Below are 14,141 nucleotides of genomic sequence, written 5' to 3' on the forward strand. Positions count from 1 at the left end.
TAGGTTTGCATAATCACATTAATATAAACTGTCAAACTGGATTTCACAAACTGTGAGCAAAGTAGACTGATGATTTTTCTAACATTTTTTTCCTCTCTGGCAAAAATACCCTGGCATTCAGGAATATTTGAATTTTAAATCTCCACGTCCCAGAGTATCAAGGTCTGGGGCACGTTTAGCCCATAGTATACAATTAGAATTGGGCTTCAGATAGTCAAGGTACCGATCCACTGTCATTTCCTATTTACCCCCTTCTTTTGTGAGTGAGTCTTTTGATTTCTTTTCCTTTCTTGGGTTTTCCTCATCCTCACTTGTATTTTCCTTCTATTGTCTTTACTTTAGTCTGGTCCTTATGTACTGGCACTTAATATAGGGAGTGAAAATGAAGAGATAAAATAGAGTTTTGCTAAAAGAAAGCTAGAACTTACCTTCTTTCCATTACTATCACCCTCCATTTTTCAAATCACTATTCTCTACTTCAAGGTGTATGTAATATCTGCCTATGCTCTGGGACATGCTAAAAACACCTCCAAATTCAAAATCACAAAAGACTGAATTTTAGCACAGGGTCATTACAATAATTTTCAGAGAGAGCGAGAGAGCCTGAAGCAAGAGCTCATCTAGGCACAATTTATTTCTGCTGCTGCTAGTCTAACCAGATCTTGCCAGAAGCCCATTAGCAAACCTCAGCTGTCATCTGGGGTGCGTTTCAGGACTCTCCTCTTCTTGTCATGAAGCTTTTTCAAGTCCAGCAGAAGATGGGCAAGGCCCAGCAATGTAAACGGGGCAGTGAGGAGGTCACTGGGTGGGTAGGTAAGCCGATCTCAAATATGTTGCACAAGGCTCTGACTATGAGGAATGTTTTTCTAATCATTTTTTCCCTGCTGGAAACCTGCAGGTTTCAGTCCCTGAGGCATTCTTTGGCAGCCACTGGAGTTATTCTGGCAGTAATTGTTCAGCTGGATCTTCTAGTGTTTTGGATCCATTACAGACCTTTCAAGGATGGCGTATGCAGCTATAGCACTCTCTACCCACTGAGAGCATGGTTGTTTATGAAGTTTTCAGCATTACAAGCAGCAGAGAAGACATTTAAAAATATCTGACTGATATGACATCTTCATGAAATCTTGCCCTGACAGTAGTATCTGTCCTCCTTCCCTGTTCTGCTCTTCCAAGGTTTGACAAAGAGCTTCCTAACACATGTTATTCCCTGTTATCTGATACAGGACTTCTAGTTTTTAATTTTGTTAACCCTTTTCCTCTCATGTAAAGATGCAAGCCAGATATAAAGTTGAAAACAATTCTGACAGTTAAAATAGTGTTTCAAACACCAATAACAGTAAATGTTCAAATCCTAGTAAATGATCAATGGGTTGCCTGAAAGTAAAAATTAGATGGTTATTCTCAAACAGAAACGTTTCCTGGTGTCCACATGCTTCTATTGAACAGTACCAGTACATGTCTTTGTACAGTCCCTGATCTCCATGTTACCTAAAAATAACCATCCTACGAGGAATGCATCCTTTGATAATAGCAAAGATTAGTTTTGCTCTGAACATTGCTACACTGAAGAACTGTAAGAATGTCAGACTCAACAAGACAAGCAAATCGCAGCATGTGGAATTCGAGGTTTATACCTTATAGTAATAATCTGCCCAAAGTCCAACTCATAGTTGTTTACTTGCGCAATAAAGATGGCAGCCACCGCCTCGTAGAGCGCCGTCCCATCCATGTTGATGGTGGCTCCCACAGGCAGCACAAACCTTGCAATCCTCCTGTCCACATGGTTATTCTCCAACAAGCACTTAAAAGTGATAGGCAGTGTGGCTGAGCTGCAAAACAGCAGAGAAGCACACATTGAATGTTTTTATTTCTGGGGAATGTAACAAATTGTAGCAAACCTTCTCCAGGCAGGATAAACCTTACACTAACCATCTGAACACTGCTTCTCATTCCTTGGTCTGCACGTGTACTCACTCGTCATGTAACTCACTCCTTTGCTTGAGGGAGGATAAAAACAATTACATGTATAAATTCTGAGTTAGTGTAAATTTTGCTTCCCCAAAATTAAAAACATTATTCTCTCTTTCCCTGTTTCTGAAGAAAAGGGACAGAAATCCCACAGAGGCAGTATTGTACACTCTAATGCAAGACAGGTGAAACACCCTATGCAGCTCATTAGTAAAATCTCTAAAAACTGTTCTGCACTCATGGTTTCTAAAAAAGTTTCCTTCCAGGCCTTCTGAAATAGAAAGCCATTTTTAAACAGCAAGAGTAACCATAAATCAAGGAAAGGTACAAAGCAAGAAAGGCTCTTAACTCACTGTAAGGGAATGCTGCATAAATGCCCTTAGGGACTGTTCCCCTTCTCACTACATATTGACAGTAATCAGATGACCAGTTTAAGGAATGAATTACAGTGCCAGTGAGAGTTTACAAGAGACTGGAATGCTGCTTGGGTTAAACTCGAAAACATCCCAGTGGGCAAGAGCTCTGACCAAGAAATTGCTCTTTTTGCCACCGAAAGCGTTAATGCAGTAACATCCTACCTCATATGTCATCAATTTATTTCTGCAAGGGGTTAGGCAAGGATCTTATCAACAGCACACCTGAAAATAAAAGCTACAGACCAAGCCCCTGTATTCACAAATATACAATCCCATTTGCTGTCTGGGACAGATCTGCCCGTGCCCCTTGTGTGGCCTGTAACAATCACATCACTGCAGGTCATATAATAATATGTACATATGTAAATGAGATATAAGTACATATGTGTGTGGAATGGAATGGAATGGAATGGTATAGGACTGTTTGACAGGTATTAATTTTAAAATGAGCTTAAGGTCTTCCAAATCTTACTTTTGTTTTCATTAACTGAGACAATTCATTAAATATTATCTGGTCATAAATTTCCTTGGTTTTGATAAGATGCATGCATTTTTAAATAGCAACACACCTAAACATGTTTATATTTTATCAGCCTTTTTGTAACATTCTGCATTTCACCATATGCTATCACATTCACTAATGTGACCTTGCATTCAAGTGAGCAAGGGGTTATTTTTTATGGTACATCAGTTTGTATGGAAAATAAGTAAGACCACTGAAGAAAATATATAAATTTCAAAATATTTGCCTTGTTATGATACTAATTTTAATATACTGCTTGATTCCTGAGACTAATAGATGTAAAATAGCAAATTCCTTCAAAATTATTCCAAAGTTACCTCTTTAAAGAGATACATGGTTACAGGGGAAATACTGGTATTATTATACTAAAGTCTTTAATGTTCTCTTCTTATGTGATCTACACACCCCAAGTCATGAAATATAGGCATCTTTCTGTTAGTTTGGGCAGTTCAGATTGCTCAGTCACTGTGTGTTGTGAGCTTCATATTAGCAATGTGGCTCTGATATAAATCTTATAGTGACCATCATCTGTTCTTAGTTGAAGATAACACATTTGACCTACAAATTCTTTCTCAGTCGATACAAATCATAGAATCATAGAATCATAGAATGGTTTGGGTTGGAAGGGACCTTAAAGATCATCTAGTTCCAAACCCCCTGCCATGGGCAGGGACACTACAAAAGCACAGATTCCTAAAACTCTGAAATCATGACCACAAGTTTGCAGGAATGCATTAGCAAAATGTTTCCATAAACAGGGGTTATCATTTTGTGTTTGTGCAAGCTGTTGTTTGAGGAAAGTAACAGTGTTTGGAAAGGAAAAGCAGCTTCCTGCAATAGAAACACAAAACAAAAAAGACAAGTCTATGCTTTCATTATGATATCGCTGTTTTCTATAACCTTATAAAATCTGATTGGTGAAGGATCTACTACAGATTGGCAGTCACTGCCATGAAAATCTGGACAAAAGTAATTCTCTAATTATGCCAATAAACTTAAAGGGCAAGGAAGCAATAGAAACCTGATTACCTCTGGTAACTGGAGTATATTAAACATTTTCATTCCAGCAGTCCTAATATTTAATCAACATTTACTTCTGAAAAAAACACACAGCAAACCATAATCCCATAAACTACACATTAGATGTAATTTCTGTCTTGAGCATATTTATAATTTTTCACACCTTCATCTGTGAATAACTGAAATTCTCTACATCTTGTTTACCATAAAAAGTTCATAAAATAAAAGGATGAGGCTGGGTCTCACAGAGAATGTAGAACTGAAACCCCTGGTGTAGCTGCAACTAGGAGCAGACTACCACAGTAGCACTTCTAGATGTTCTTAACTATAGACATGGCTAAGAAGCAACTACTAAACTTACTCATTATCTCCCTTCCCTGCCACTGCTTCAGTTGTGGAGGGTTACCTGTTTTTAAAGACAGCCTTTCCTCGGCCATTTGGCTTTTCTTTAACGAAACCCTAATTTCTTTGTGGGAAAAGGAAGAGAAAAAAGTAATCTTATAAGGCCTTTCCACCTTGTCCACACTGACATATCAGAATTTTAAACCTAAATGTCTTCCTGTTCTGAGGGCAGAGACCTGAGCTGTGAAATGTGCAAACTTTAACTGACTGACATCTTCTGATTTGGTTGAGATGTGACCGAGCGTGCAAAACAATCCCACAACACCAATGACACAACCAGCAAAATCTGGATGTATTTCTACTGTTGTAAACAGAATATGTGACACTGCTTTTGCAAGAATTAATTTTTTAGACTTCTGCATTATTTCACAGATGCAGGTGTTTCTTTCATTTTAATTTCATGCTGTTAGAAGTCAAATTTCTAGGGCACATAACTAGATGTTGGTTTTGTTGTTTATTGAATATTATAATAAAAAAGAAAATGGGTAGAATATTAGTGCAATGGCAATGAAAAACCCTGTGCACGATTTGAAAAGGAAGCAATTTCCAGTCCTAGCACATGCAACTACTACATACAGTCTCACTCAAATTTATGACATCACATCTTAGAGCTAGTAGGCTGTCTGTCCCAACCATTCCTATTGAAAGATTTTCCAGGACTTCCTGTTCAGATGAGAAATTTAATTTATGATCTAGATGCACGCTTGTCAATTTCCACTAAATTTGCTTTTGTGTGCTTTATCCTTTTCTCCTTGCACAAATCAGTCCAGCTGTTACAACGTGTTGTTAGAAAACAGTTTTGTCCCCTCTCAGCCTGGATTGACCCAATCAGACGTTTTAAAGTCTTCTCTTACAAGATTGCTACTTTACATCACTGATTACCCTTTCAACACCTTTTTCAACCTGAATGAACTCTTCCTGAATATAGGTGACAAAAGTTATGTGAAGTATCCTAGGAAACATTGTCTTGTTCAATGATGGTTCTTTTTCACTCGTAATGTATCATATGGCATATACCAGAAAATATGTGTCTTGTTTAAGGCTTTGGCTCTTGGTGACCTACAGCTGGCAATAAAAAAAACCCAAATACTTTCCTACTGTCATTTTTTAATTATATATAATTATATAATATATAATTTCAGTGGCTGAAGAAAAAACATTCTCAAATAAATACTTTAATTTGCCTTTCCAGTTAAATTAGGTGAAATTTGTTTTCTTGAAAGCTGCTTTATCTAGTGTTAAACAGTGGAGCAGTAACATGAAAGCCTGACATGTAACATTTAATAGAAGGAAAAAAAATACTCTAAAGCACTGATCTTAATCTGCTAAGTCTTTTAAAAACTGTCCTAAAGCTTTCAGCTAAGATGCGAGGTATATTCTCCCAGCACTAACATTAACAATTAAAAATACATTTTTAGAGTCTTATCTCAACTTTGGGATAAACTGCCGCAGCTGCAGAGACTGAGCATAAGCTAATGCTGGATCAGGCCAGGCTCTTACTAGTGTGAACCACAAAGATGGCTAGTCACCGTGGAAGAACAGCTGTTCAGCCTACTCTGTTTATCTTATCATTCAAATGCATTTTGATATTTGCTCAAAAAAATCAACAAACTGATCTCATCTCCCTTTTGCTAAATCTGCCTTTAATTTACACTGTGCAATAGCCAAGATCTTAGTGTTTCATAAGCAGCAAAACATTTGAAAAACTCATGTTTTATCATTTCACTTCAGAGAAGATGAAAATTGCTTCTTTTCATGGGTTGTACCGCTGAGAAGATGCTGCTTTAATTCATTAATGATATGGAAAGATGACCTAAAAAATAAAAATCCCTCTTGCCATTAGAATGAAGAAAGTTAAGATCAGGGGCGATGTGGGGGGAAGAAAGCAGCAAGTCAGAAATCCACAGCTACGTGGTCTAAACAGAACAAAGCAGGGCAAGGTGAGCAATGACAGCACGTGTCCTACACACCTTACTGATGTAAAGAGGAGCTGCATACATTGCTACGGATGCCTGCTGCCAAAGCCAGCCTATACTGGGGCCAAGGGCCTCGCTTCAGGGGCTGGCCGGCCAGGTGACTGGTGCAGGGACTTGGTGCTAGTTGTAGGGATTGAGTTCATTGTGTCCTAAATGATCCACCAAAGGAGCAAGAGATTTTCTTCTCTGTCCCTGCCTCTCCAGTAATGTCTGTGTAAACTGAAATATTGCTGTGATTGCAGTTTCTGGAGAAATATAAGGGGTCTGAGAAGGGGGTGAGAACCTTTCACTAGAGGGGAAATGGGTTGAAATACTGTTCAGATTCAACAAATTCATTGCCATGAGACAGCTGTTTAGTGGTTTTCAGGTTCCCTTGTGTTACATTCTTTGGTTTTGTACATGGTATTGTTTTTGATTCTTACAGTTTGACTTCTAGCTTAAAAAGAAAGCTTTCCACAGGTGCAGACTAGCTGGAATGAATATCAGAACACTGATCTGTGGTTTTCTTTCTGTCTTTAGATGTAGACATGAACTGACACAGAAACATCTCCAAGAAACACATCAGTACACTTAAAACCAACTCTTTGTTCTGCTCTAAGATAATCTGAAAATCCAATACCCGCATTATGAGTGTTATATAATGCCCCTGTGGCAAGTTTTATTTAACCAAATACAGATGTGTTGACTGTCAGGAGAAGCAGCTCGCCTGTCCAGCCCCAATTATTTGTGCATGTTCTTTTGGCAACAGCTCAGTTATGTGCAGTATCCATTCCTTTCAGTGTAACAAAGGTGAAAAGTTCAGATATCTGTAGACAAGGCACTGCTGTTTTAGCAGAAAAAAATGAAAAACCATGTTGGGCCTGTGTTGGATTTCCAAAATACACTGTTAAGAAGGGGAAAACAGAGCTACACCCATCAAACATGCCCAGTCCCCAAATCGGTAAGTTCAGAGCCTTTCCTCAGGACTCACCTTAACTTTGGTGGTACATTAGCTTCTGACAATAAAGACGCTAAATCTGGTAGCAAGTCCTGCTGATAATTCTTGACAGGGTGAGCTGCCAGCTGATGCCAGAGCTCTGTTCCCAAACTACACCTTCTCTGGGCCTGTAAATATGTAGTTATTCCTTGCACAGTGGAAGGGAAGAAAGCACAACCTCAAAGGAGTCAGTATCCCTGGGAGAGGGGCTCTCTCCTGGGAGCTGGAGCCCAGGAGAGTCAATGTCAGCACAGGTTTAAGGGAAAGCGGAATTCCCCATGTATTCCCCAGTGTCAGTGGGCTCTCTCACATCAGCTTGGCGTAAGGAAATGGGGATGATGAAAATCTCAAGTAAGGATTGGTTTACCTTGAAGAGACTCGGCAGAGAGAGATACCTCTCATCAGTTCTGTAGGTTGAGATTTTTGCTTTATAGCTATGCATGATGCCTGCCTAGCTCTCCTTATCACACTGGCTTTTGGGGCTGTTTCCTAGAAGCCCAACTTTCCTGATGAGGAGCTGAGTTCCAAGATGAACCATAGGCATTTTAAGAAAAATTCTCTTCTTCTAGAAAAAGAGAATGAATGGAATGGCATAGATTAAAAAACCTGAGTTATCAGCAATAGAGTTCTTCAGAAACAGAATTCTTAGAGAAGCAGGGCAGACAGTCAAGTGTGTCAATGTGAACCTGATGAACCTTTTCCAACACTAACACCTTTGTGTGCAGAATTAGCATCTTACTTGAATCTGGGGATGTGACGACATCTCAAGCTACAAACTTTTTATGTTCTAATAAAAAAAAGCTTGCCTTAATTATTTAAGCCTAATTAGAGTTTAAAACACCACCCAGCACATAATTTTTTCTTGATTTTGTATTTCACAGCATGTTGCTCTTTATAGGTCATTTTGGAGCAAACTGTTATACATGAAAACACCTTGTAAAATGAAACATAGTGGGAAGCCAATACCTTCCAACTGTACTGAAATAATCATTCCTAACTCTCCTTTTAATTCCTATACATTTCTTCTGCTCTGCTTACTCCTGGCCTACCCACTGTACATATAGTCGTGAGAGAAACAGCCATCTGCGCTTGACCTTCCTGTCCCAAATTACTTTGTCAGACCTCGCTAGAACTATAATGAGCCTAACCAGGCCAACGGGCCACGGATAAAAGTCTAAATTTTTTTATATTTTTAAAAAAATTAAAATTGCTGGTAAATTTAAAAGGATTTAAATTTAAAAGAATTTAAAAGGACCTAAAGTCCTTTTCCCAAGTCTGGCATGGGTCTAGTACAACTTAAGTTTTCTCTTTTTCATTGTCCCTTCAGTAAAATAGAGATTATTTCTCTTTTAGCATTGATAGTAATTATCACATCGCAAAGAAATGTTCTGTAACAAAAATAAGTTTTTCAAAAGATTATACAAAAATTAGTGACATCAGCTAATCTGAGTTCAGGGAAGTTACACTGTTACTTGTCCATATATTTATTTACTTAGATAATTTGCAGGAGAGTTCCAGATTTCTGCAAAACTCACATCATTATTTATCAGTGATGATGCCCTGTGCAAAGCCATATGTGCCGATTATATAACGGCCCTTATTAGACTGTGAAAAAGAAGTTATTTAAATCATTATTTGTTTGACTGTTTTCTGAGAACTTTTTCTCTCTATGTCATTCCTGCCTTCTCCTTCTGTAATCCCACCAGTTACAAATGCACTTTGTTTCTAAGTGGATCACTCCACTGTAGGAGAGATTACGTGAATTCTTCCTCAAGGAACTTGGGAAATCATAAAGAAAAGTAAGATTACTGGCACAAGGGGTAAGAAGCTGGTAGTACAATAGTATTGCCTGAAAGGATATTAGTCATCAGAGCTCAGCTTACTATAGAAATTTTTGTCAGGTAGAAGTAATCAGCACTTAGGTATAACTAGATGAAGTACTTCTCAGTCATTATTGTTAATTAGAATAAGTATTTTGGCGTTAATAAAGCCTTTTAATTTTTCATTATGTTTCTTTATAAATAGATGTTCCCAATTTATCCTTGATTTTGTACTAATTACTAATTTGAAGTCTAAATTAGATAGATGAAGGTAGGTGTTTATCACTAGCAGTCATCATTTCCAGATCTGGATAAGAATTTAATATTTTCCACTCTTCCTGTAAAATAACAATAATAACTTCAAAAATCCAAAAGCAAAAATGAGATGAAAGAAAGGCATCTTCTCCTTTCTTTAGCCCTCCTCCTTTACAGCTGACAGGAGAAATTATAAATATGTAAGATGTGCTAAAGAGACCTATTTACCTGGCATTTTCCGCTTGTACTGTGGCTTTTGTTACTGCATAAAAAGCAGTAGGTATAGCTGCTCTTGTTACTTCAGAGTAATAAGCCTCCAGCCACAGATGCCATGAAACTGTATTTTCATGATAACAGCTACACGAAAATGATATTTTGTCATTCTTGGCTCCACTCCATGCAAGTCAATTCCAGCCCTTTCAAGCACTTCTCATGCACCAGTTTATCCATGTTGGGAGTCATTTTCTTAACCAGTTCACAAGCTGTTTCCCATTTTCACTGTACCTTTGTTCAGCTATGGTTAAAACTCATTGTACATCCTCCCTAAAAAGGATGCAAAAAATATTATTTCTTGAGCAGAACAACTAAATACTTTCCCAGTCCTGGACAATAGCTTGCAACCACAGGCTTTTCTTCATGTACTAAAACACAAAGACTAAGATCAGTAGAAAGGTTAAAATGTTTCCATATGACTGAACTAGGAGGTTCTCCACTAATACCAAAAACTGAAGTCTGGACAAACTGTGTGTCCCTTATATATATTAACTTTGTAGAAGCACAATGTGTGTTTTATGAAAAAATATCCTTATTTATTTTCTAGTCCTTTAAGAAAAAACGGTTTTGTCCAACATTTTTTTAAGCTGAGGAAAAACAATGTGACAAACATTATTGTCAAATGGCTCCCACATAACTTCCAAATGTTGAGAGTCACATCTTTTAAAATTATACCAGTGAATTGTACACAGGCCATTGTTCAGAGACAAATATATCTGCTCCAGTACAGCTATAGTGTGCCTTTCCCAAAAGAAAGCTGTAGTAAGCAGCTAGCAAGTATTTTATTGCATCTGTCTAGAAACAGTATAATACCTGGAGGATGTGGCCAGAGCAATGAGCAAGGCTTGAAGAATCCCTCTGATGAAGACAATGGGATTCTTCTTGGTGATAAAGAAGTACATCATTGGCAGAATGAACAGCCCATGCACCACCAGGCCACAAACCACCGTAATGGCATAGAAACCCAGTTTCTTCCCAATGGCTGAAGGGTCATCCATTTCTAAGATTTTACCAGCAATTAGGAACACAATTCCAAATGGAAAATACCTAAGCAAAAAGAAAGACAAACATTATTAGGAGAAGCTCACTTCTATCAAACAGTACAAGCTGGGAAAATCCTTCCAGTAGCAGTGCAGTAGCAGCAGCCTGCCTGGAAGTGGCACAGCTGGATTCCGCTTTTTTTACCAGACTCAGCCCCTCTCACACTCGAGGAGTGTGCCTGAAGCACCAGGTTAAACAATCTTTTATGTGGGGTACTCCTCAGCACAGCTGAGGATATGTTGCTAGTCAGGAATTACTTGAAATTTTGTGTTTTGGTTCAGAAGGTAGCTCTGACTTTTTAGCTTAAAGCAGGTTAGTTACCAGGGAGAGGGGGAATGAATCCTAAACTGTGCTCATGCATTTGTGTTCGTGTTCATGGATTTTAGTTGGAAGCTGTTAAGTAAATGTTTATGTTGCCTTTGGAAGACATGGGAGAAACACCGACATGCACGAGACATGCTCTTGGACTGCCTAGGAGTTTAATTCAGGGCAGAGAGTTTCTGAACACCCTCTGGACTGGATGTGGGATAGGTGCTTTATCAAAACTGTTGTGCTTCTGCACATGGATAGACACAAAGCCATGGGTGCCAAAAAGCTTAAGATTAAAAAGAAAAAAAGCAAAACCTGGGGGCATCCAGCTATCTTCTACTTCCAGCTGTGCCATCTTCAGAGACTTGCCACTTCCCCCTGATCCTTCCAGAAATTACTACCCCCTTGGACCCATCTAACCAAGTGATCATTCCCTGACCCACCAGGTAGCCAGAAACAGAGGCTGACTGCTGGTAGTAGGATTCCCCCGCTGTCAGGCTGAGCCACATTAGGAGACCTTCTGAAGGGTGGGAAAGATGCTAAGCTGACTGTTCTTACTGTTGGCAGTCCCTTACTGTTCCTCTGATCTTTGGGGCAGGTGAGTTGGCAGGTCTAGCTGGCTTTCAGTGTAATTCAGGGTTTCTCTGAAGGCTTTTCCTAAGTTACGTGACCTAGGACAGTTCATTGAAGACTGGCTATTCTGCTGACTGGAGACATCTTGAGTGCCAACCACTCTGGGTATATCATCTCCACTGTACCGTTCAGTGTAGAGATAGCCAAGCTAGCAGCAACCAGGCTAATGACAGTACAGTCACATCAGCACCAGAGCCCACCCCTCTCCCGAGCAAGCCGAAGACAGACTGATATTTCTAGTGGAGCAGTGCTGTAAGGGATGGAAGGACCAGTTTGAGCCTCTCATCACACTTCTCCCTTGTGTGGGCTGGATGTATTACAATCCCTCTTGGCATACCCAAGGACTGGCAGTACCCCTAGTGCATAAAGCACACACACCCCCAGGTATACCATGTTTTGTTATTTGGGAGTAATATATAGGGTGCCTCTGTCAAAATGACAGTACAAGCCAGGGACAGGATGTGTGTGTATGTATGCTGAGGCCCCGCAAAGCTAAGGATCATTCACCCTCATTTCCTTCCCTGGAAATAAGTTTATGAGATTTCTGTGCACCTTCTTCTATTGAAATTGCTCTTTAAAAAAAAAAAAATCTTACTGAAACGGTTACTTACCAAACTGCAACTGCCACTATCTTCATGACAGATTCATTTAAACACTGGCAAAAGCTGACCAAAGGAACGCCACTGTTCCCCATTCTTCCCAACATTATACCTGCAAACAAAGGCATTCAGGTTCAGTTTCTCAGGTGCCTCCATGCAAAGCCCCAGTGCTTTCCCTCCCTGCTGTATTTCAAAGTGAACTAAGTGGGAGATGACTGGAAGAATATAGATCTTTGTGCTGTATAAAGAAACATGGTTATCTGAAAATTTCACTTTACAGAAACAGAAGAGCGTGGGGGAGCGAGGCCACAGCCTTGCGCTTTAGCTCCATACAGGGCTTTCTCCCCTAGCTGGGTCATTTTTCATTTGCAGTTCCCTGGCAGTTCCCCTATGGAGGTACAAACTTTGGTGCTGTAGATCTAGTGCCCCTGGTAGCAAGCCTGTTTCCTTAACTATCTTTCATAAAGCCCTGAGAAGGTTTTACCTGCTCTGAGGGATCCATGGAAGACAAACTGAAGAACATTTTTCTAGCAAAGGAAGCTGTCTTTGCCTGCAGTCTGCCTTACTGCTGTGCGTGGCGTACAACTGGGCAGCACCCATGAGATGCTCCTGGGGCAAAGCCAGTATTTGAGGTTTGTTCTGGTAACGGGGAGTCATTAAGGGAGCCTTCATCTTATTTTCAGTAGTTACCTGTCTACATAATAACAACCAACCCTCGTAATCAGTCAGGCTTTGAAAACTTTGTAAGGAACTGGAAATTCATGGGAAGAAAAGCCAAATTGCTATACAGACTAACCAGCAAAGAAGAAAGCAAAGAAAACCCATTTATGTGCATCCAGTGCTCAGAAAGGAAAGAAATACAGCTCTAGGATGTGTCGTCTAGCCATATGTTCTCCAGGCGGTGTTAGTTTCCAATAATGCAAATAAATAGATGTAATTTTCCTATATTGTTAATTTTCTGCCATCCCTCTCTGAAAGGTTTATAAATAACCAAATTAGTTGCTTAAGGAAGCATTTCAAAAATTAGCTGCACCAAGTGAGACTGCCTTTGAAGGGAGTTTCATGGGGAAACAGGGGGCTACAAGTGGGGTGCATGCTGCCACTTGCTCTGCACATGCAGTGTCCTTCCTTGGAACAGAAGTTGTGCTCCGTCCCTTGGAGCCCACATCTGCGCTTGTGAGCCACGTCTCAGGCAGCACCGCTTCCAGGGCAATCCCCTCCTGAGGCAGGGAGGGAGGCTGTCAGCTGTCTTATCCAGGGATTTCACAATAACAGTGCATTCAAGATGTGAGTTTGTAAGCCTGTTAATATTCATCTAAGCTCTAACTTTTAGGTCAGAAAACAACACTTTCATAAGCATGTTGCTCATCTTTGGTAATAGGACATTAAATATGGTTCAGCTCTTGTAGCCTGGTTGGTAGCAGTTTTACAAGAGTCATATCTTCTAATTCTGTGTAATGCCAAAAAGAGGAAATGCCTTCTTTTTCATTTTACAGGAATAAATGACATTTACTCTTTAAAACACTGTCCTACCTAAGCATGTGGCTATTGGTGGGGACAGACTGGGGAGCAGGCAGGACTGGGGCCTCCTGTTTGCAGCCCTGACGTACCAAGTTCCACTTCAGTGAATAAATAATGTGTGCTCCTCCAAGAAAAAATGACCAGGTGTCTCAGTGCTTAGCCATTGTCGATATCTCTAAAAGAAATTCCTGCACACTGCGTAACAAGAGGTGGTACAGCCAGTCATAGCTGAACTCAGCATCCAGGCTTTACATGCATTGTGACCTCACATTCTGCCCGTCAAATGTTGCCTATTTTAATGCATGTCTGGCAAAGAAGTCCAGTCATTCAGGCACAGGATTTATTCCTGGACTGAGATTACTAAGTAATTCAACTCCTGCTTCAGGAAAAGAGTTAGCTCAAGTCT

At 39.7% G+C, this 14,141-nt stretch overlaps 1 protein-coding gene across 4 annotated transcripts in view; it reads right to left on the bottom strand.

Annotated features, from left to right (window-relative positions):
* SLC1A7 (solute carrier family 1 member 7) overlaps positions 1–14,141 on the bottom strand; it is a 60,138-nt gene that overhangs the window by 14,598 nt on the left and 31,399 nt on the right. For all 4 annotated transcript variants that reach the window (XM_040610766.1, XM_040610765.1, XM_040610764.1 and 1 more), the window contains exons 6-8: positions 12,227–12,326; positions 10,446–10,679; positions 1,638–1,832 (exon numbers count right to left, since the gene is read on the bottom strand). In XM_040610766.1, coding sequence (XP_040466700.1) covers positions 1,638–1,832; positions 10,446–10,679; positions 12,227–12,326 — 529 coding nt within the window. The remainder of the gene's footprint in view (positions 1–1,637; positions 1,833–10,445; positions 10,680–12,226; positions 12,327–14,141) is intronic.

Source organism: Falco naumanni, chromosome 11 (genome assembly GCF_017639655.2).
Source record: "Falco naumanni isolate bFalNau1 chromosome 11, bFalNau1.pat, whole genome shotgun sequence".
In the NCBI taxonomy this organism is placed as follows: Eukaryota; Metazoa; Chordata; class Aves; order Falconiformes; family Falconidae; genus Falco; species Falco naumanni.